The sequence below is a fragment of the Emydura macquarii genome, unplaced genomic scaffold, assembly GCF_026122565.2.
Source record: "Emydura macquarii macquarii isolate MOO-44397 ecotype Brisbane River unplaced genomic scaffold, CSIRO-AGI_Emac_v2 contig_2897, whole genome shotgun sequence".
Taxonomy (NCBI): Eukaryota; Metazoa; Chordata; order Testudines; family Chelidae; genus Emydura; species Emydura macquarii.
The window spans coordinates 29,237,430-29,260,121 of record NW_027133034.1 but is presented as its reverse complement, the minus strand read 5'-3'; the positions used below and the strand labels follow the sequence as shown (position 1 = coordinate 29,260,121).

General features: G+C 37.0%; 1 protein-coding gene across 1 annotated transcript in view; it reads left to right on the top strand.

Moving 5' to 3' along the window:
- The window catches only part of MAN2A1 (mannosidase alpha class 2A member 1), a 216,892-nt gene that overhangs the window by 128,306 nt on the left and 65,894 nt on the right, over positions 1 to 22,692 (top strand). Inside the window, exon 13 of the mRNA XM_067568482.1 lies at positions 20,280 to 20,445. Coding sequence (XP_067424583.1) covers positions 20,280 to 20,445 — 166 coding nt within the window. The remainder of the gene's footprint in view (positions 1 to 20,279; positions 20,446 to 22,692) is intronic.

Here is a 22,692-nt window from a genome sequence, read left to right as displayed (position 1 = left end):
TTGTACTAAGTCATAGAACAAAGGTATTTTGATTTTGACTCGTTTCCTTTCTGCTTATGCCAAATGCTCAGTTGTGCTATTGTAGAGTATTGTAGGATGTACCTTAGCATGAACATAGGAAAAACATAGGCCAGTTCATCTTTCATACCTGTCAGGCATTCATAAAATGTGGTATATACTAACCTAACAATCTCATATGCATATATCAAAATACATGGTATAGTGTTCTGAAGTAGTTCCAGGATTCCCATGGCCTGGCAAATGAAGATCTGCATCACCTGACCTTTATCACAGGGCTTCTTAACTAAGGAGAAAAACAGGATTGGGTTAATCCAATTGCAGCCTGAGCCACAACCCACGGGGGGAGCCTTATCTCACAGGACAACACCTGCCTGTGGTAGTGGTAGCAGGGGACTCTCATGTAAGAGCCTGCTATTAGGGTGCGAGGAGGTCAGCCATCACTGGTCTTCAGGTAGGTTGGACCCTCTCTCCATCTCATTTAAATCCAAGAGCTGTCAGCTCAAGCACCCCATCTCATTGAAGTTGCCAGAATATCACAGGAGTAGAGAGGTAGTCTCTAACATACCTAGCTCTCAAACAACATAAGGTTTTCTAGGGTCAAACCAAACTTCTTAAAGTTTACCCGGAAATTAAATGGTTCACTGCAAGTCAGAGAGCACAGGTGTAATATTCTTTTTGAGATATACTTCTTAATAAACAGGCAAACATTCTGTGCTAGCTGAATTTTTCAAGTTGTCTTAAGGATTAGCCCTATGTAGAACACATTGTGTTCTAGACTCAAGGTGACAAAGCTAGGCATAACTACCGTGAGGTCTGTTTCTTCAAATACAAGGTCAGTTGTCTTGCCAAGACCAAACTGGAAAAAAACCCCAACCTCTTGGTTATGGCTCCTCTCTCAACATCTAGCAGCAGATAAAGATACAACAGAAGCTCAGTTTCTAAACCTGAGTAACAAATGGGGGGCATTCTTTTACTTGAACTTTGTTATCCCCACCCCTTAAATATTCTATCACTCATTTTTCACAATGATACTCGGCCAATCAGTTCTCATCTCTACTCTGATAGTAGGTCAGTCAGTCAACCTCACTGATTGCCACTGAAGAAATGTCATTGCTGTTACCTTTTCAGGAAAGCACTTGACAAGAATTTTTTGCTACAGTTATCATAATACATGATTACTATGCCTGCTAAGGGTGCATTATCCATATAATATGTGTTAAGGAGTATATGCACAAAAAGTGAAACTGTTTCAGCCACCAGCAGTTGAGTAACAGACACAATTTGACTTGGCTGGAGAAAAGGTGGAAGGCAGCAGGAAGAAGTGTAACTTGGTTGTAAAGAAAACTTGTAGTGTGAGATGATAAAAAGGAAAGCCTGGGCTGAGAACTTGAGCCAAGGTTGAGAAAACTGAACTGCAAAGATTAAAACATCACCCAAGGCATAATAATCGTAGAATTTGGCAAGTCTAATTTCAAGTCATGTTTGTGTTTCCTATCTTCCTGGTACCAGAAGCATTTAGATTAGTCTCTTAAATGGTTTATAAGGTTATGGAGTTCTGGATAAGAGTGTGTCTTCACCACCATATACATTTTGTTAAATGTATACATGGACCTTGAGATAACTGATAAATTGATATGTATAGCTGCGTACAAATAAAATAAACTGTATAGGAATAATTTCCTGCACTGACATAATAAAAATATTTGACTTTCTTAAATATTGTGATATCCTAGCATGTAAAATATGAGCATTAAAATAGAATACTAATATTGTGTATAAACTATATGGAGTTAATAAATTGCAAAGAATTGCATAGAGTCATAGGGCTAGAAGGGACTGCAAAGGTCATCTAGTCTAATCCCCTGCCAAGATGCAGGATTTGTTATGTCTAAATCAATAAAAACAACGAGAGTCCTGTGGCATTTTAAAGACTACCAAATTTAATTTCTGCAGGGATAAGCTTTCGTGGGCTGTAACCCACTTCGTCAGATGTAAAGAATAGAAATCAGATAGCAGGTGTATATATATACATCCAAGGCTAAGGAACGACAATAGGGAAGTAGTTGAGGCCTATTCATAACCATTGATCAGGAGGTGAGAATGTGTGAACTGTGACAATTACATCTTGAAATGAGATTACCATTCCAAGTCCCTATTTACACCCCACTTTGATTGTGTCAAGTTTGCAGATCAGTTCAAGCTCAGCAGTTTCTCTTTGAAGTCTGTTTTTGAAGTTTTTTTGTAGAAGTATGGCAACTTTCAAGTCATTTACAGAGTGTCGGGAGATTGAAGTGCTCTCCTGTTGGTTTATGGATGTTTCTATTTTTTATGTCTGATTTGTGTCCATTTATTCTTTTGCGTAGTGACAGTCCGGTTTGGCCAATGTACATGGCAGAGTGGCATTGCTGGCACGTGATGGCATATATTGCATTAGTAGATGTGCAGGTGAATGATCTCCTTATGTTGTGGCTGATGTGGTTCGGACCTGTATTGGTGTCCCTAGAGTCGATGTGTGGGCAGAGCTGGCAACGGGGTTTGTTGCAGGGGTATGTTCCTGGGTTAGTGTTCTTGTATGGTGTACAGCTGCTGGTGAATAGTTGCTTCAGGTTGTGGGGTTGTGTAAGCAAGGATAGACCTGACTCCCACAGCTTGAGCGAGTGTGGGATAATCTGCTAGGTTAGGTTGTAGATCCTTAATGATGTGCTGGAGAGATTTTAGTTGGGGGCTGTAGGTGATGGCCAGTGGTGTTCTGTTTTCTTTGTTGGGTCTGTCCTGTAGTAGGTGACTTTTGGGTACCCATCTGGCTCTGTCAATTTGTTTCTTCACCCCTCCAGATGGGTATTGTGGTTTTAAGACTGTTTTATGGAGATCCTGTAGGTGTTTGTCTTTGTCTGAGGGATCGGAGCAAATCCAAATCTATGGTTCTCAACCTGTTTACCCTTGTGGGCCATATGTGCAGCTCTGTGTTATATGGGAGTATCCACACAATATATATACTACCTTTATGGCCATGAAAATGTAACTTGGGCTGCAGGTTGAGAATCACTGGTCTAAACCATCCAAGACAGGGGGCTATCCAGTCTTCTTCTGAAAACCTCCAGCGAAGGAGCTTCCACAACCTCCTTAGGCAGTCTGTTTCATTGTCCTCCTGTTCTTACAGTTAGGAAGTTTTCCTGAGAGTTAATCTAAATCTGCTCCGCTGTAGTTTGAACCCATTGCCTCTTGTCCTGCCCTCTGTGGCAAGACCGAACAATTTTTCTCTATCCTTTTTATGGCAGCCTTTCAAGTATTTGAAGACCCCTTTCATGTCTCCCCTCAATCTCCTCTTTTCCAAACTAAACATATCCAGTTCCTTCAACTTTTGCTTGTAAGGCTTGCATTTCATCCCTTTGATCATCTTTGCTGCTCACTTCTGGATCCTTTCCAGCTTCTTCACATCCTTTCTATGCATTGGTGACCAAAATTGGGCACAGTACTCCGACTGAGGCCTAACCAGTGCCAAGTAGAGCAGTACTATCACCTCCTGTGACTTGCATGCTATGCCTCTGTTAATGCAACCTAAAATTGCATTTGCCTTTTTTTGCAACGGCATCGCATTGCTGACTCGTGTTGAGGTTGTGATCAACCACAACTCCCAGATCCTTCTCAGAAGTGCTGCTGCCAATCCAGTTATTTCCCATTCTGTATTGGTTGCATTTGGTTTTTCTTCCCTGAGTATAATGCCTTATGTTTCTCTTTGCTAAATTTAATTTTGTTGTTTATAGCCCAGTTCTCTAATTTATCAAGATACCTCTGAATCTTAGCTCTATCGTCCAAAGTATTGGCAACCTCACCTCGCTTTGTGTCATCTGAAAATTTGATCAGTATATTCTATATTCCTATATCCATGTCATTGATAAAGATGTTAAACAACCCCAGACCCAGAACAGTTCCCTGTGGAACCCCACTTGAGACCTCCCTCCAATCTGACATCATTCCATTAGAAGTTACTCTTTGTGTTTATGTGTAACAATTACGTATCCACCTAATGGTAGTTCCGCCAAGCCTGTATTTCTCCAGCTTACTTATTAGAATGTCATGTGTGACTGTGTCAAAAGCTTTGCTGATGTCCAGGTATATTATGTCCACCGCATTCCCCCATCCACGAAACCAGTTACCCCATCAAAGAAGAAAATCAGACTAGTTTGGCATGGTTTGTTCTTCATAAGTCCATGCTTGCTGCTAGTGTTTACCTCTTCAACTTCCAGGTATTCTCTCACTGAATGTTTTATCCATTCCTCTAGTAGCTTCCTAGGTATTGAAGTCAGGCTTGACTGGTCTGTACTTCCCCAGCTCCTCCTTTTCCCCCTTTTCAAAGATGAGCACTACATTAGCCCTTCTCCAGTGTTCTGGGACCTCTCCTGTCATCCATGAGTTTGCAAATATTATTGCAAACTAATTTTATAATTGAAATATAATTTTCTTCCATAACATAATAAACAACTTTGGAGTTGAATTTTGATAGAAATACTGCTGGAGGTTTCCGTTGGATAAAATTGCAGTAACATTTGCAAAATGGGCTGTTTTAAAGTAGAACTTCTCATTGATTTTTATTGCTAATGATGCTATCCTCAGACAAGAAAGTGAGAGAGGGACCATTAGCAGTATCTATTTCAAAAGAAACCATTTGTATTTTAATGTCAATTTAGTTAGTTTTGGACTGAATGACCACTTCATCACATATTTTAGGGTTTAAGATCATCATGGAAATATTTTAGGGTTTAAGATCATCATGGAAACTTATGTGCATAATCATTGTGATTTTAATTTCTGACAATCAATTTAGTTACTTCATATAACACTGCAATTGAGGGGAAGCTCATGTTGAGTATTGATTTTCATAGTATTAACCTCAAGCACATAAGTTTGAAATGAGGCTTATTTTTTACGCCAAAAGCTTTCTCTCAGAAATGATAGTTTAAAATGAACAAAACCAAAGGCAGTTGTCTTCAGTGCTAAAACAAAATACATAGTCTTAGATAAGTAGAGTACCTGTATGAACATATCTGCTAATGAACTCTAAGTACCCCATGACCTCAGTGTTGGTTTTGTGTAATTTGCATGAGTAACTGGCATATCATTAACAACTTACTTGGAATACTGAAAACAAAAGTGATAAATAAGATCAAGATATGTATGTGTGTTTTAATGTGAGGGGGCGTCTTATTTGTTGAAAAGTGTGACAACTAAAATTAAAAATCAGAAAACAGTTCACTTAATAAAGAAGTAAATTATATATTTTGAACTATAAAGACAAGGAAGGTAATTGCTGTAAAGACTTACCTTTGGTTCATTTTGGGGAAACAGAATTTGTACTAGTTTTTCCCCAGACAGATGTCTCTCTTCTTTAGTTACTATTTGCACTCCAGAGTTTTCTATCAAATTAACTTATTTCTCTATAAATATCCAATTTTGACTGTGCATCCCTATGCTTCTGAGTGCAAGTACTGTAATGTAACAAATTCGAAAAGTTTTCAGATCTTTATCATAAAACGGTTATTACGTGAAATGGTTGTATATAATTATACTGTGTCCTCTAGTTATTGGTTTCTTTTTAATTTTGGTGAAGTAATGATAGTCTGTTCTGTATGCTTAATTTGCTTAGTTTCTTTAATAGTCTTTGCTGTGGTTACAATTTCAAAATTACACTGTAGAAACTAGTTTGTGCATTGTTTTAAATTGTTTAACTTTGCAACTTTTCACAATTGAATTGAAATGTAAGATTTTCTGTGTAGTGTTTAGAATTCAAGACAAATTGGTCTGAATTCAATAAAATGAAATTCAGTAAAGACAGTGCAAAATACCTCACTTAGGAAAGAAAAATCAAATGCAAAACTACAAAATAGAGATTAGCTGGTTGGGTGATAGTACTGCTGAAAAGGATTTGGGGATTATAGTGGAGTGAACATGAGTCAACAATGTGATGCAGGTGTAAAAAAGGCTAATATCATTTTGGGGTGTATTAACAGGAATGTCATATATAAGACACAGAAGGTAATTGTTCTGCTCTACTTAATGTTGGTGAGGCCTCAGCTGGAGTACTGTGTGCAGTCCAGTGCCACATTTTTGGGGAAATGTGGACAAATTGGAGAGAGTCCCAGAGAGAGCCACAAAAATAAAGAAAGATTTAGAAAACTGGGCTTGTTTAGTCTTGAGAAGAAAAAATTGAGAGGAGACCTGATAAGTCTTCAAATATGTTGAGGGCTGTTATAAAGAGGATGGTGTCCCACTGAAGATAGGACAAGAAATAATGGACTTAATCTGCTGCAAGGGAGATTTAGGTTAAATATTAGGAAGAACTTTCTATCTATAAGGATAATTAAACTCTGGAATAGACTTCCAAGGGAGGTTGTGGAATCCCCATCATTGGAGGTTTTTGAGAATAGGTTGAAGGGACAAACCTAGACCATCCTTGACAGGTTAACTTGGTCCTGCCACATTTCAGGGGGCTGGACTTGATGGCTTCTTTAGGTCCCTTGCAGCCCTACGTTTGGGATTCTATGATTTTGACAGTTTTGTAACTTATCTTATTTCTGATTGCAACAGTCAATGTTTTATGAAGGTGTCATTTTCAGACACTCACAAATATCTCAGTTGCCATGGCAAAGACCATAATATCAAAAATGAGGAATGCTGAGGAATACTGCATCTTCTTCTTAGGAGCAACTTCTTGGTATTCATTAAAAAGAAGTTCAGTTGGGTTTATTATGGAAATGTCTTGTGAACTGCAGTACCACTACTTAACTTGAAAGATGTCTTTGTATAAAGTGTTTTCACAAAGCAGAGAATTTTCTTTGTGGATAAAATAACTATTCTAGCCAAGAGTTAAAAAAAAATGGAAGGTTTTGGACCACATGCACGTATTTTTGAAGTATTTGGAAGTAGAGAATATTCCCTTTCAGTATATGAGGATGTCTGTGAACTATTTCTTAGTTGCAGTGCCTGGTCTTCTCCTTCAGCCTTCCTTCTGGTGTTCTTTGAAGCAACATTGTAGTTAGTCCAAGGTGGTCAGGGCACAGACTGAAGTGATATGGCATATTTAAAATCTTCTGTTCTTCTGAACCAGATTTTTTTTCCCTTCTAAATACAGATTAATAAAGCCTGCACTACAAGAGGAACAAGGAAAGGATTTTAGTGAAGGTACTTCCTGATCCAGAAAAAGTCTGGGGGCTTCAAGCCCATCTTGGACTTCAGAACACTTCACAACTTTGTGGTAAAAGAATAATTTAAAATAGTGCCTTTGGATTTAATCCTTTTATCTTTAATCAGAGAGTAGTTTTGTACTCTAGAATAGGATATACATGACACTAGGAATGCATCTGTGTCATAGGAAGTACCTGTATTTGGAATATCTTGTAGGTGCATAATGTTTATAGAAAGTCTTTCTTAGGTTGGTGTTGGCTTTTTGTATTTCCTCTGAAAATAATAGTTCTTATTTATTGTGCCATTGTGTCTGTGTTCACTGTGAGTGTTGTTTTCTCGAGGTGTACCATATCTGATGATTGGCTGAATAATTGACTATTGCGGAGGGTAGGTCGCAACAGAAGAATGAGAATTTGTTATCTAATACATATTCTAAATCTCTTCTGATAATATCAAATTGTTTGTATAGAGCGCTATTGTTCAAATTAAGTCACATCACATTGTTGAGTCACGTGGCCCAAATCTATTTCTGTTTCCATGTCGTGTCAAAGGGGAAATAGTTAAATTCTTTTAAAGTGGGTAAAATGAGTCTCCTTTGACAGGATATATTTTTCAATCTACACTACATCTCTATTCTTTCAACATAGCACTAAAAGCAGGGTTTCTGAAATGCAAAAGTGAATAGTTGGATCTTTGAAAATACATCTGGTCTTCTTAGCCTTGATCATCGGCTCTTGGGAGGGGACTCTTTTTGGGAAGGAAGTCTCAAACTAGTCCCTCATTGAGATGTCCTCATACATGTCATCCCTAAGAAAAGGCCATGGGACCCGCCTTGTAACTTGGCAGATCCATGAGGATCTGTGCAGATTCCATAGGATCAGCAGAAGGTTGGGACTGTCTGTTCAGAGGTTCTATACCTCTTAACTCTCTCTGTCTCATGGCAGTGCAGTTCTGTTGATCCTCCACTGCCAGCTGCTTGCTCTGGGGAGAACTACGCAAGGTGATATTGTCACCAGAGATTCTCTATAAGGCTAAAGGGGGTAACAGTGTGCCTGTGGCCTGCCCATTCTCCACCTGTACTCCAGACGCAGACCATAGATTTTATGGAGTCTGAGGGAGAAGACTGATATGGAGGTGATTGAGCTTCAGTTCCCGCTAGGCACAGATCTAGAGGGCATGATCTAAGGCCTTATTAGGTGGTGCTTTGCTTGAATGATGTGAAATTTAAAATGTCAATCAAAGATTCTCTTTCTGGTCCACAAATTCACTGTTTTTAAGCAACTTGTTAAATATTAATCAGAATTCTGGCAGTCATTACTGCTTTTGGAGGTAGTGGCAACTTTATTTCTTAACCTTTAATGTTTAGATCTACTTCTAATTTAATCATTCTGCCCCTTCTTTACTGATGGTTAAAAAAAAAATCAGTTTAATCATAAAATGTCAGCGTCCGCCTGCTTCTGTTTCATTGAATTCTTGTTATCCCAATTATTATTTATGGATGGACTCATTTATTATTTTTTTCTGATGCAGTAATTTGGTTTTTATAACACAGAATTTGTGATCTTTGGATCATTGATTCTGGTGCCCTATATTGGTATACCTTATGAAAGCAGAATTTTAGAATGACATTTAATAGCTTCTCAAACAGCTAAAACAGCCTTACATTAAATAATCTCACTATCTAAAAGATCAGATGTGCATATTTAAAAAGAAAAATCCCTTCAGCAGGTAGATGTGGGGGTGTGTGCATGCATGTGCATCACACATGCGTGCACATATTTTCACTACCAGTCACCTGCCGATGTTTTTTTAAAGTCCTAGAATGCTGAAGTAGAAATATCCTTCCACTAATAAAAATTGAAAAACAAAAAGGATGATACTTGATAGGATGTTGCAACTTTTACATTTGCTATTCAATTTCAAGAAGATGGTATGTGGTTGAAAAGATTGGCTGGTGGTTTTCTTGGCTCAGTTGTTTAATGCTGACAGGCTTGCTGGTTGGCTAGGAGTTACTTGCTTATATCTTAGATGCCGCATCTTACTGGATGCTTACTCCTTGGTGTCCAGCTGTGAGGGTGGAGGAAGCACAGGCCTTCTTGACCAAAGCATGGTGGCATCTGGAAGCTGAAGTCAGCAGTTGGTTTCTTTTTCATAAGGTTATGAAGATGATGGCCTGATTGGTTCCTATTCTTTGTAATTCTCCTCCTCAATAGTTTGTTGGTGAATCAGACCAGGGTACTCTCCATTTTGAAGTCACTGGCATCATCCAATGGGATTTGGTTAGGTCGGTGTATAAAAGCAAAGATCCTTCCCTTCCAGCCTGGAAAGTCTTCAAAATACTTTAGGAGTTTTAGACATCCTGAGTCCACTGATTAGAGAAGTTGATATCAGCTTCTATTAGTCATGAAGTATACCAGCCATCCTACAAAAATTCTAAATAATCCCCCCAATTTTGGAGAGGGTGGAGAACAAAACTAGTGACAGGTTTGAAGCAAAATAATAGAAAACAGTCATTTACACTCAGTCGTGCACACAAGGTCCCTCGTTCTTAAAACTAAGCAGTTGTTCTGTTCCACAGACAGATGGTTAACTTCTCTTCTTTGTATTTTGGTACTCAGTAGCCATGAACAATTCAACTTTGAACAGGATTTTTTATGAATAAAATCTGAGTAAATCATTAGACTAGCACTTTCAGAGTAAAGCTATGTACTCTTAAAAATCATGGTTTAAAGTTCAGTTTTCCTATATAGGCTTATTTTCTTCACCTATTTTTCTTTAAGAATCACATTGTTAGAAAAAACAATGAGAGTTCTGTAGCACTTTAAAGACTAACACATTTAATTTCAGTAGGCATAAGCTTTCGTGGACTTCAGTCCACTTCCTCAGATGCAGTTGGTAGAAATAATACAGCAAATATTGGCAACATATATAGGAGGCAACATATACATATCCAACATCTATCCCATTGTTGTCTATGCCTTTGGATATGTATATGTTGCCTCCTATATATGTTGCCAATATTTGCTGTATTATTTCTACCAACTGCATTTGAGGAAGTGGACTGAAGCCCACGAAAGCTTATGCCTGCTGAAATTAAATGTGTTAGTCTTTAAAGTGCTACAGAACTCTCGTTGTTTTTGCTGTATACAGACTAACATGGCTACCCCTCTGGAACATTGTGAGAACTTTCCACACATCTTCGTCATGAGTACAATATGGTTCGAAATGCAATGGAAAAAAAATCCACATATACTTTTTGTATTGTAGTTGGAATTCAGCCATGACCTGACAAAATGTGAATAGATAGCACGGCGATTTAAATGACTGAGAATTGTTTATTTGATAATAAGTATTTGATTTGAGTGTTAATATTATCTGTGATAGATCCTTATTAATACATTTGTCTTTGGACTAGAAATGTTAGTCTTTTTAGAGTACCAGGGGCAAGGAATTCCACCAGGAAATTCTAGTTTCTGGCCTCAAGTGGACAAATTGATATTCTGTGCAATGCATTTCTATTTGAGAAAGGTAAAAATTCCTTATCTCTACATTTTCTCTGTAAGCGTCTGCCACTCAGCAAGCTGACTGCTTTATTTGGCTTCTACCAATCACATACTGTGGCATATAGCACTTAATAAGGATGTTTAACCTTGTCCCAGTTATAATATGTTGAGATTATATAAGAAATTTCATAAACTAGTAATAGCACATTAGTTCACTGTGTAACAGGAGGTACATATTAAGATGTTGTTGTTTTCCAAAACTACAACAGATATATATGTAATCTGTAATTATTTGCAAAATCTTAAAAGTTAAATTTCTCTAGACTCGTAGCCCTCCTTTTGGTATGGAATAATTTTCTCCCTCATGGGCAACTGCTGTTCTATGATCTATTAAACTGGGTTCATAATGAAATATAATAAATAAGATAAGTCACTAAAATATGTACCTTGGCCTTTCAGTGCATTTTCTGGTGTTCCCACTTTATTGGCTCTTTTCTGCACAGGGTTATTTGGTGCTTTCGTGCATACTCTTGATTCTTGACTGCATGTGTTGTCAGCTTTGATTGCATTTCTTTCAGTGATGTTTTCCTTTTTTAGGTTATCTTCTTGCACCTTAAGGAAAGAAGCTCAGCAGCTTCAAGCAATGTGCCTATGGCAGAAAAGTGTTAGTCAGGGATGAGCATTATGACTGCATCTGTTGCATTGTAATTGATCAGATCTTCCTGGACATGTCATTGAGTAGTCACATTTTGTGGGAAATTATAAATTCCTCCTGGACACTCTCCTGGGGGACTTCAGTAAGTCTGTTTAGTATCAGACTTAGATTGCTTCAAAGGATCAATCCCTGAAGCAAAAATCCAAATCAAGCTCTTTCACTGAACACCAGAACTTGCTGTTGATACAGATCCAACCCCCTAGTTTGCCTCAAACCAGTATACATTGACAGCATCATGGGCTCAGATCTCTTGAAGAAGTGGCATTGATGTTGCCTCAAGTTGGTGGTAAATTAGCTCTGGTTCTTGAGAAGAAATCTCAACAGCTGGCTTGAAGTGAGAGCCAGCTGTCTTTCACTGTGCCATTGTTGAAGCACAAGACAGGACTTGGACACAGACTCAGGGAACTTCTGGGACATATATGATCTCAGACCTAGTTAAATTCATCAGGTTTGTTTTTAAGGCTGCCTCAGCAACAGTCTTGCCCTCAAGTACATAGCTGGACGATCCTTCATCAAGATCTGTCAGAATTTTTGGTGCAAGAGTCATGCTCTTTTCCCTAATGTTGATGTCTGACTCTGAGAGTTGGCTGTATCAGCATGATCACTGGTCTTGATGCTAAGGATCTAGGAGCCGTCAGAAGCATCATTTGTCAAGTCAGTGCTAATGACCCTACATCTTAGTCAGTGAACCGTAGTAAACTGCCTGCATGGAAGTAACAGTCCTATGGCAGCTGGGTCTGTTTTATCACATTTCCAAAGGCAGTAGAGAATTTCTTCCAGTCCCTTCATGACAACAAGTAAAAACAGCCTTGGCTAGAGGAGAGTCTAGCCAAAATGTTACTCTGCCCCAGAACCCTGTGGGGTTTAATTTGATAGATGGATTTACTATTATGCAACTTTTAATTTACTCGATATGGACTTTCAGTCCTACATGGATGAAAAGCATACACCATTGAACTGCAAAAGGTGGCTTATGATCTGGCTAGGTGTATTTCCCAGTAGAAGTATTAGGAGTTGTGTAAAACTGTGTGCATGAGGAATTAGACCCGACTTTACAGCAAGTTTTGATGGCGTTTGATGTTGACTGCGGGTCTCTGTTCCATCAAAAGATTTTGAAGAGTTGCAGCAGATGGGAGAGAAACGACAAGATTCAGTTTCCCAATACCTTCCATGTTACTGCATTACTTCTTTATCTGTCTACTACATATTTCCATGCTGGCAGTTCTCCTTTAGATGAAAGGAGAGTAGAAGATGTACAAGTTTCTCCACTGCTTCCTGCACCAAAGTCCTCTTCTGGATCTCTAAATAAATGTATGTCACTGCTCTTGAGGCCACTATATTCTAATAGACCTTTATCAGGATCAGAACCAAGACTGGCTCCACAATCAGACTTTGAACCAGAATACATCCCATTCCATAATGAGAAATAAATTTTCAAGCTAGTGTATGAGGATGATCTGTATTATTCTCACTTCTGTCACATGGTCTGAATATGCACTTCTGGCTAGAGTGGCAGGTCCTTAATGAGGAAAATGGCCATAACAGCTGTTTCCAAGACAATAACAGTCAGTCACAACATCCTTTCTATACAAAAAAAAACCTTCCCCAGGCAGGATTCCAGTATCATGCTGCTAGTGATAACAAGTAGGTATTTGCTTACTATATGGTTAAGAAATTTCTAGAAGTGTTTAATAATATCTGTCCTCTAGTAATGATTCTGCACCTTCTTGGGACTTAATATAGTCTGCATTTAGTTTATGAAACATCCATTTGAGTCAATGGGGGGGAAGTTCTCATTTTCATTTATCCATTAAAATAGTTCCATAATAGCTATCATATCAGCAAGAAGAGTGAGTGAATTACAAGTGTTAATGCCTGACGTGTCATTTACTCTTTCATAAAGATAAAGTACATGTTACATTCTCATCCAAAAATTGGTGTCTGAGTTGGTTTCTGTTCTCCATATTTATCATATGTTCAGTTTAGCTGTATTTTTCCTAAATTGCCCAGTCATGTGCATGAGACTACATGCTCTAGGTTTGAAAAGGGTGTTAGCCTGCTACCTATGCTGAACATAATTGGAAGAGGTTAGATAATCTCCTAATCTTTTCGTTTCTTATGCAGAAAGGAGAAAATGCCAGGCTGTTATAACGTGAACAATATTCAAGTGGGTTAGATTATGTATCCAAGAAGACTATAAAGCAGCATCTCTTCTCTCCATGAAGGGATTATATCCCACTTTATTAGAGTCAAAGCAACTTATCTGGCTTTTCACAGACATATCCCACTTATTAAATATGTAGAGAAGCAACATGGAATTCCATTCACACACTTACCAAATGTTAGTCTGTAGACCTAGCATCCAGATGGGATGCTAAACTTGTCAGGGTGGTTCTTCAAACTTAATTAGGACTCCCTGTCTTTCCTTCCTTGGTGGGAGTGATGGTAGCTAAACTATTCCAGGTGTGAGAATATGCAGAGCACACTTGAAGAAGAAATTAAATTTAGTTAACTGCAATCTGAGTTTATTGAGATTAATTTTGCACATTCATACTCTCTGCCCACATTCCCCTCTTCCTTGAAGTCCTGATTACGGTATAGGGCCTGAGGACGTGGTAGAAGATGCTGAGGCACCTGAAGCCCATGACCCTTCTGTAGCCTCACCTTCAGAATGTTCAGAAATGCTGAGGGGAGGGACTTGTGAGTGCTCCAATAGGCACTGGTAGTTAGAGTTCCATTGCTTAAAATGTACTTTCCTGGTCATTGCCTTCCTGGAGTGTGAATATGCAGAGTCAATCTCGAAAAACTCTGATTAAAGGAGAATAACCTGCATCTTCCACCATATCCCAAAAAATGCAGTCACACGTTTTTTATTTAAGGAAGAGATGCTGCAGTAAATCTAAGCCTTTCTGGAAAAGAGGGAAAATGGATCCATCCCAACTGGAGATCCCTTTCCCTGCCATCTTGGTGGTAGAGATCCACAGATATGGCAGAATTTAAACAGGTGGCTTATGTCCATCTTTGTTTTTCAGAAACCATCTAACAGAAGAATTTACAGTTGTAAGTGGAAGAAGTTTGTAGTGTGTTGGAAGCAAACCCATGTGGATCCCTTTAATTGCTCCACAAATACACTGCTTTGCTTTATTTCTTCCCTTCCAGGAGTCTAACATAGATGGATGTTATCCAATTACATTTGGTAGCTATTTTGACCTTATTAACTTGTTGAAAATAGTGTGTCTTAAGACCTTTGTCATCAGGTTTATATGGGGCTTGACACTATTGACATCTTCCTGTTAAAAAGCCCCATGTTGTGAGATGTTGCAGAAGCCTTGGTAGAACTGATGAAAGCTCCGTTTAGACAAATCAGATCCTGTGACCTTAATTGTCTTTCATAGGACGGCCATTTTCTGATGTAATGAATTACCAATGTGAGTGAGCTTTGGGCTCCTAATGACTGATTCCCATGCCCAGCCCACCCCCAGAGCATATTTTATAGGAGCAGGATGGATCTGCAAGATAATCCAACATTCCTTTCCAAGACGATGATGGAATAGCACCTTAATGAGCCTATCATTTTGTCAATATTCTTCCCATATGTGCCTGCCTATCCCAGTGAGGTGGTTCATCACAAATTTGCCATAGTATGGTCCCTGTGGCTTTATTTGAAATGAATGAAGACGTCAGGGTACACTCAATTGCTCTTTTGTGTTTTGCGTTTTTTTGGTATCCATTGTTACCAGTTGATTAAATGACTATTTATTTGCTTGTATCTCTTGTTGCCATAACTTGGCTAGCCAGCAGTTGGGTTGCACTGGGTCATACTGTCTGAGATAGAGCAGCTTCCAGTGCAAGCCTCAAGAATGTTTCAGACATGGTTTTATTACACAGCATTCACTACATACTTTTTTTCAAGGTATTATTTCTTCTATTTGCTCTCCATGGTGGATTCTTATTTCTCTCTGTTCCATAAAGCTGCTTCAAAGGAATGGGTGCTTGCATTCTTCCTGACCCCTTTTTTGAGATTATCCTTACTTGAGCTGGCCAAAATTCTGAAAGGTTTCTTTTTGTTAGGATATATCCTAGAAGTGTTGTTTGCTCGAGTCATGTTTGTTTGGAGGTCTCATTCTTCCCCTTGTATAGAAAAATAGATTCTTGTTATCTTGTTACCTGTTGGGTATTGAGCTATGTTTTTATGACTGCCTGTTGCAATGTTGTATTGGGTTTTTTTTTAATTTATTTTACAGTGTTCCTTAAAGAACTTAATTCAAGAGTGTACTAAGAATTTATAAGAAGGGGGAATTGCTTGCGTATAATTCTTCTTCTCTGAAGGTATGCAGGATTCACATTCGTCAGCCCTGCTACAATTTAGAGGATGTTTTTGAATTGATGTGCTGTTGAACATTGTAGTTTCTATCCTGACAAATTTTCGTTTCTTCTGTTCATATAAGAGACATTTCAATTAGTTATATGTCAGGATCGGGAATTGACTGGAAGGTTGTAGAGGCAGCTGGTGGCGTACACTGGCCAGGGTATCAGAAAATCTGTTGTGTTGCCTGCTGCTACAATTTCCCATAAAGGCCAAAAAACCTCTGAGCTAGGTTAGTTCTGCCTTCATGTTGCTAGCTCAAGACATGAGTGAGAATCCTGCATGAAGGTCTCTTCAAAGAAGCAGATTTAAAGGTAAGTAATTTTTCCCTCTTTAATTGTTTTTAATTTAACAGTTGGTTTAACCAATTGTTAAATTGCATTATTTGGACAAAAAGTCAGTTATCTTAAAATAACTTTGGCACTTTCACTATATATATGAATAATTATAGTGATCGCATTAGAATCTCTACAACTTTACATTTCCATAAATAATGTTATGACAATATTCATGATAGTTCCCAGTCTTGGTATAAGGAATATTGTGGTAATGTCAATTACTTGCAAACAACATTGGTGAGCATTGTAATGATGACCACTTCATTTATTTATTTATTTTATTTATTTATTTGTATTATAGAAATATGGCCAGACCAAGATCATGGCCTGTATTTACTAGGCATTATACATACTCATAATAAGAGAAAAGATCTTTTTTCCACAAACCTTTTTTTTTGGTAATTGAAGAGTCAAACACGATGAACGAGGGTGAGATTTAAGCAGCAGTGCACGGTCTTGCTCTGGCAGAGGAGTTTCTAAGAGCACTTCATTAACAGTGGATTAGGCCACGCCTCACTGGTGCTTCTGGGGTAAAATGTTCTGACTACAAATTTTTTTCTTCAGGGTCTTACTGGCCGATCGAAACAGGAGAGAAATTTAAATTTTTTGACGGAAGATATGACTTCCAGCAGTTTACCCTGAGACAAAGAAGTGCTCTGAATGGTGACAGTAGCATAACTGCCAACTGCCTCTGAAATTGAGGTAGTTATTACAAATTTTTACCTTAAATGCAGGTTATGAGACCTTTAGATGGTGCCAAACTACCTCTATGTTTGGTGTAGATAGGATATACCCAGCAGTTGTATTCTACACTGGTGGATGTCATTCTGTGTGATGATATGTTATAGGTGAAGTAAGTCCTATGTTAGTGTGATGTCTCAATTAATCTAGAATTTTTTTTCAGTTAATGGTAGTGGGTGTGTTAGTTGAGGATCGGAGTTAAATGGCATTTTAAAATAGAATGGCATTATTATTAGTCACTGATGAAGTATATGTATAACTTAATTATGTCATACATACTGAGAATGAATTCTTCAGTTCTCCTAAAGTAGAATTTGAAAAAATATTGAGTGGACATCTAGGTGCAAGAAAAATACAACAAATACTGGTATAATTGTGTTTTTGTGAGATCTTTTTCCCACTAAGTTAACTCTTCCCCAATTAAGTGTACCTCCACTCAGTGAATTGTCCTCTTGTGATTTAAGTTTCCCACCTTTCCATCCAAAAGGAGAATCTAAATGTGAAATATATAACAGTCTTTAATAAGCTAATACTAAATTCTTAACCTTTTAAAGCAATGTTGCATTGGGAACATCTGTCTGGAAAAAAAGTTGGTCTATACCCATAGTGGTGAAATTATTTATTCAGTGGGACTTCTTCAGCTGGTATCTACAACTTTGTCACCTAAATTCATCTTTCCCCAACTGTCAGCTGACAAGTGGCATATTCCATGTTGTCTGGTATGAAGCTGTACCTTTTCTAAACTAGTTAGCAAAGCCATAGGTTCTAAACTGACTAGCTGTCGAGTGGCCATTTATGATTCCCCTGTTCCTCCTGCTCTTCTCTGTGCTCCCCCTCACTCCTTTTCTCATCTTTCTTGCCTTTTTAGTTCATCACTTTTTCTCAGCTGTCCTCTCTGCCTCATCTTCTTTCTAGCCTATCACAAATCCTTGTTGTCACCCAACTCCTGGTCTTAGAATCTTGCTCCCAGCAGTCATTACTACCTTCATCTTCCTCTGTAACTGTAAACCCATTTCTTCTCTTCCCCCCCCCCCCCCCCCCCCCCCCCCACACACACACACACACACACACACACACACAGGAAAAAATCAGGAGTTACGAGGTTATATCATGACTAGGAGATTTTTAGTATTCCATATGCTTAATTTCACATGCCATGTTGTCTGTGTCCAAATAGCAAGGAAATACTACTGTAACATGCAATAGTAGCCTGTCAACTTGTAAATTGTCAGGTCTGTATTTTCTGGTGAATAAATGTATCAATCCAATTTATGGTATTTTACACTTGTTCATAAAAAATATATTATGTGGAAAGATTTCAGACACACAAACATGTTTTACAAATATATGCAATGTTCCTGGAAATATTCCGTACAGTATTATCCTGCAATAGTTGAACATGTCACTTTGTTTCAATGAAGACATAAATGAGTATTGATACTTTAAACTGCATTCATATTATCACATACTTCTAATTTCCAATAAAGTTCATCTAAAGGTGTTTCAGTCATGAAGAGCCGTGAGGGTAGGAGTTGGGTATGTTCATCATATAGAAAGAATATGTGAAATATGAACACTTTTCTCACATCTTGATGAATGAGAAGAAATACTTCATTGGGACCTTTTGAGTTTATCTCTTTCTTTGGTCAATAAGTTGACTCATTACATGCACCCTCTCTCTATATATGCATGCAAGCAACCTCTGCCATTATTTCTGCAGACCATGTAAGGGCCAGGCAGAATTGTAGTCCCTATACTTAAGAGAATATAGGGACTGCTGCCCTCTGTGGAGTATGAGAGAGGGCAGGGAAGAAACAAGTTTAGGACCCACCCTGCCCTCTGCACCAAACCAGGTAATAAAACCATGTTGCTCCTCAGAAAGGAATTTACCAGCAGGGTTGCTCTTTCTGTGTGCTGATGAGCTCTGAGAAGCACTCTGGAGCACCAGGTGGTGCAACTCCATACTGCCTGAAACTAGTTGTGCCTTAGAAATTCATGTGAACCCTTTGCATAAAACTGTCACAATAGAGATCCTTTGTTATGTATTCTGTGTACTTATAAATGCATGTGTCTTTTTAAATAATGATTGTAGAGAAATGTGAAAGGCTAAAAGCAAATGGACTTTTATGAGGAATACTTTATATTCAAAACAGATATAATTATCTTTTTACTCTCTGTTTCCTGCTTTTTTGGGGGAAGGAAGGCAGAGTAGGGCAGAGGAGATGTTTTGTTTATTTGTTTTGCTTATACTGTGTGTTACTCCAAAAGATGAAAATAAAATAAGATTAGAAAAATGTGGGTTAATACTTACTGCAGTGTGAGCAATTGAGATTTGTTTCACTAACAAAATCAAACCTTTATTTAAAAAGAATTAGTATAAAGTATGGAAGTTCCATTGGATGCTTTCATAAGCTGTCTTGGAAAAGGTATTAGAGAATTCCATACTATGACATATTAGCTTATCCAAATATATTAGCACCATTCTTTTCTTATGTAGAGTTTTGCCTAATAATTCACAATAAGTGAAAATTATTTGTAGGAGAAATAAATTACATTGACTAATAAGTTTGTAAAAGTACTAAAAAAGGTTAAATTTGATTGACTGACAAAACTGTGTTAAAGTGGAACAGCAGACATGATAGTAGGAATGGATGTCTCCAAGAAAACAAATAGATTTTTCCAATGTGTGCTGACACTATCTTTTAGGGAATGTCTTCTGGGTTTCATGCTTTTGAAACTTCTGTGGTGTTTGCTTTTAGGAAAGAGAACTCAGACACTTGGAAAAAAATGTATATCAAATCTAGGTATAACCAGATTTCAGTATGTTTTAAAGGCTATTATTTTTCATATCACCTTTTTTTCTCAAAACTTTCAACCTCAGCAGTGGGTACTTCAAAAACAGAGGCCCTAACTATTCTTAATAAAATATTTTAAAATCTTTACCATTTGCCTTTTGATTCTTTTGCTATGTGCACAGAACCCAATAGGAAGCTATTGTCTCGTTTTACATAATTTATAAATAAACTTAATGCAAAATTGTATAGTGAGCAAACTTTTACTCTTAGTGTGCATTTATTCAGTATTTTGAAAGACATTTAATGCAAAGATTATCCTTAGTGACAGACTGTATTTGTAATGGCTAAAGAAAATTCCCAAGCATCGCATTTGCTAAGCATACAGAATTTTTGTAAGTAAGATAAAATGCCTCTTTCTGTCTAAAGTATGTGAGAAATAGTAGCATTAAGAATGGTGTCCTTTGTTTTTTTCAGTTTTTACAGTTTTCATATATTTTCATTGTACATATTTATAATAGTTTTAAATTGTTCCATTTGTATAATTAATGTAAAATAACACAAAACTTGAAATGAAAAAACAAGTTTCGTAAAGATAATATGTCAAAAATATTTTTGCAGGTACCTTTTGATTTATAATCCTACAGAACAGGAGCGGTTCTCAGTGGTTTCAATCTATGTGAATTCACCTAAAGTTAAAGTATTATCTCCTTCGGGAAAATCTGTTATGGTTCAAATTAGTGGAGTCTGGGATGAAACTACTACTGTATCACATGAAGCATATCAGGTATGTCACTTGAAATAAAAAGCATAAGTTATATCGATTTGCACTTAGATATGTACTGTAGCTTCACATTAAAGGAGAAAACAAAATAAAGAAAACTAAACTTCAAATGTATGAATCTTGTATCAATTTTATAAAGAAGGTTCTGTGTGTGAGAGAGAGAAGGAATAATTAAATTATTTCTGTTTTCATTTAGGTCTAAGAAATAGCACAAACTGAAAATGTTTCTAAATTTCATTAGTAATCATATTACCAAAATTTAATACTGAATTAAGTGTTTCAGTAGTGAGCCTCATGTTGAGGAATTTATTATTTGGTATCATTTAAAATTGATTTGGGTTGAAATTTGGAGTGCATGTGTTTAAAATAGAATTTTTTTCCCTAACTTTTCTACAGGTACATTGATCTGTGTATCCTGTTTACATTTCTGTTTATCTGTTTTTGAGTCAGAAAATTATGTTGAAATACTTGTTTTAAATTTGTTGAAAATTGTTTGAATACTAGCTGCTGTGTACGTTAGATACTTCTCTTTATCCCCATTAATTTAAATGGCAATTAGACATCACAGGGATATTGTGACCATTTCGCTGCATTTTTTAGGGGATGTATGTACTTGAATTGGATGCTTTGGGTACAAATAGAGCCATGAGACCAATTTTGAAGTGTTTCAAGTAATGGTTTTTTTTAACTTTTCCCTTTTTAATAAACAACCTTACATATACAAGGATTTTTCTTTTACCCCAAAATAATGACAATATCACAGATTTAAATCTTAGACTCTCAAAGCTTCACAGAGAAGTGGAATGAAAATTGCCATCCCTTGGAAGATTAGGTTTTTTAGTGTGCAGTGTATCAGGCCTCACTATTAAATGTATTTTGCTTAAGGGAAACTAGTTCTATTAAAAATAGACTTGAACTCCTCCTTATACAAGAAGTATTAAGGACTCAACCGAAAGAAATAGCTTCTCTTTCTTATTGAGTGAGAAGCTCAGATATGAAGACTTCTTTAAAAAAAAAAAAAAAAAAAAAGTTTACAGTGGTGGTTACTTTGAATTGCCATTTTCAGTTTTTATATAAATAGTATCATTCCAACAAGCAAAATGTTTTTTCCAAAATATGCAGTGCTCACTGTTGGAGGAATGTTGCAAGAAGTAAACATTTACACTTTGTGTGAATGTGAATATCACAAAACTATTGAACTAATGTTTTTTAAAAAAAGTGTTCTAAAAGTAACATAAAGTACATTTTAAGAATCCATTGTTAATCTTTCTTGGTTTACCATTTTAATGAATACAAGGAGTATATAGCCTTAATATCTCCTGTTATGAGAAGCTCAGAAGAGAGAGAAACTCTTCCCTTACTCCTTGGTGGTTTTAAAAAAAATGGGGGTAGGGTAAATAATTGTGATGGAGAAGTCAACACAGCAACTTCATACCTAATAGGGCAGACAAAGAAATATACTAATAGTACTAGTATAGTAATATAATAATATATTAGTGTACAAATATACTAAAAAGTAGACCAAATATTTTTTTAAATACTTCGTTATTGAAAGAAATGTTGATAGTAGTCATTACGTTCTTAGGTCTCACATTGGCAGAGCATATGCAATATGCAGCTACAGCAGAATCCTAAAAAATAAGGACAGTTCATACGTACAAGAATGTTAAACTGAAAGGCTAAAATTTGTATGCTAGAGGATTTTAACACATTAGTTTGGATTGTTGTGTTCTTGTTAGATGTGTTGATTTTGATTCATATATACTATATTTCAGAATTAGGATTATTTTGTTTTGTTAAAAACTCTGTAAATAAAAAGTTATTTAAAATAATTTCAATTTCCTTTGTAAATGAACTACATTATCACAGTATTTCTTAGTGTAAGGAAGTTTAAGGAATGCCACAAATATAGTGGTAATGATATCTAGTGGCAAAAAGCAAAATTGAAAATTTGAGTTCCAGTGTGGCTATTTTGTCTGATCTTCATCTCAGATAGAGAAAGCTGTGGACAATATGGACTTCAAAGAATAATGTGGAGGTGAAATGCAGGTACGGTCAGATCCACTATCTGCTGTCCTGAAGTGGAAGAAAAAGCATAATTTCCTCCACTCTATTGACTAAGAGGAGTGGGTATTTGACTACAAAAGCATTGTCAGAAGAGGATGAGAGATGACATTTGAGTGAAGTGGACCTTCAGATCCAAAAACTTGAGCTGTTCGGTCTTGGATCCCTAGACCTCTGGGTCTGGAG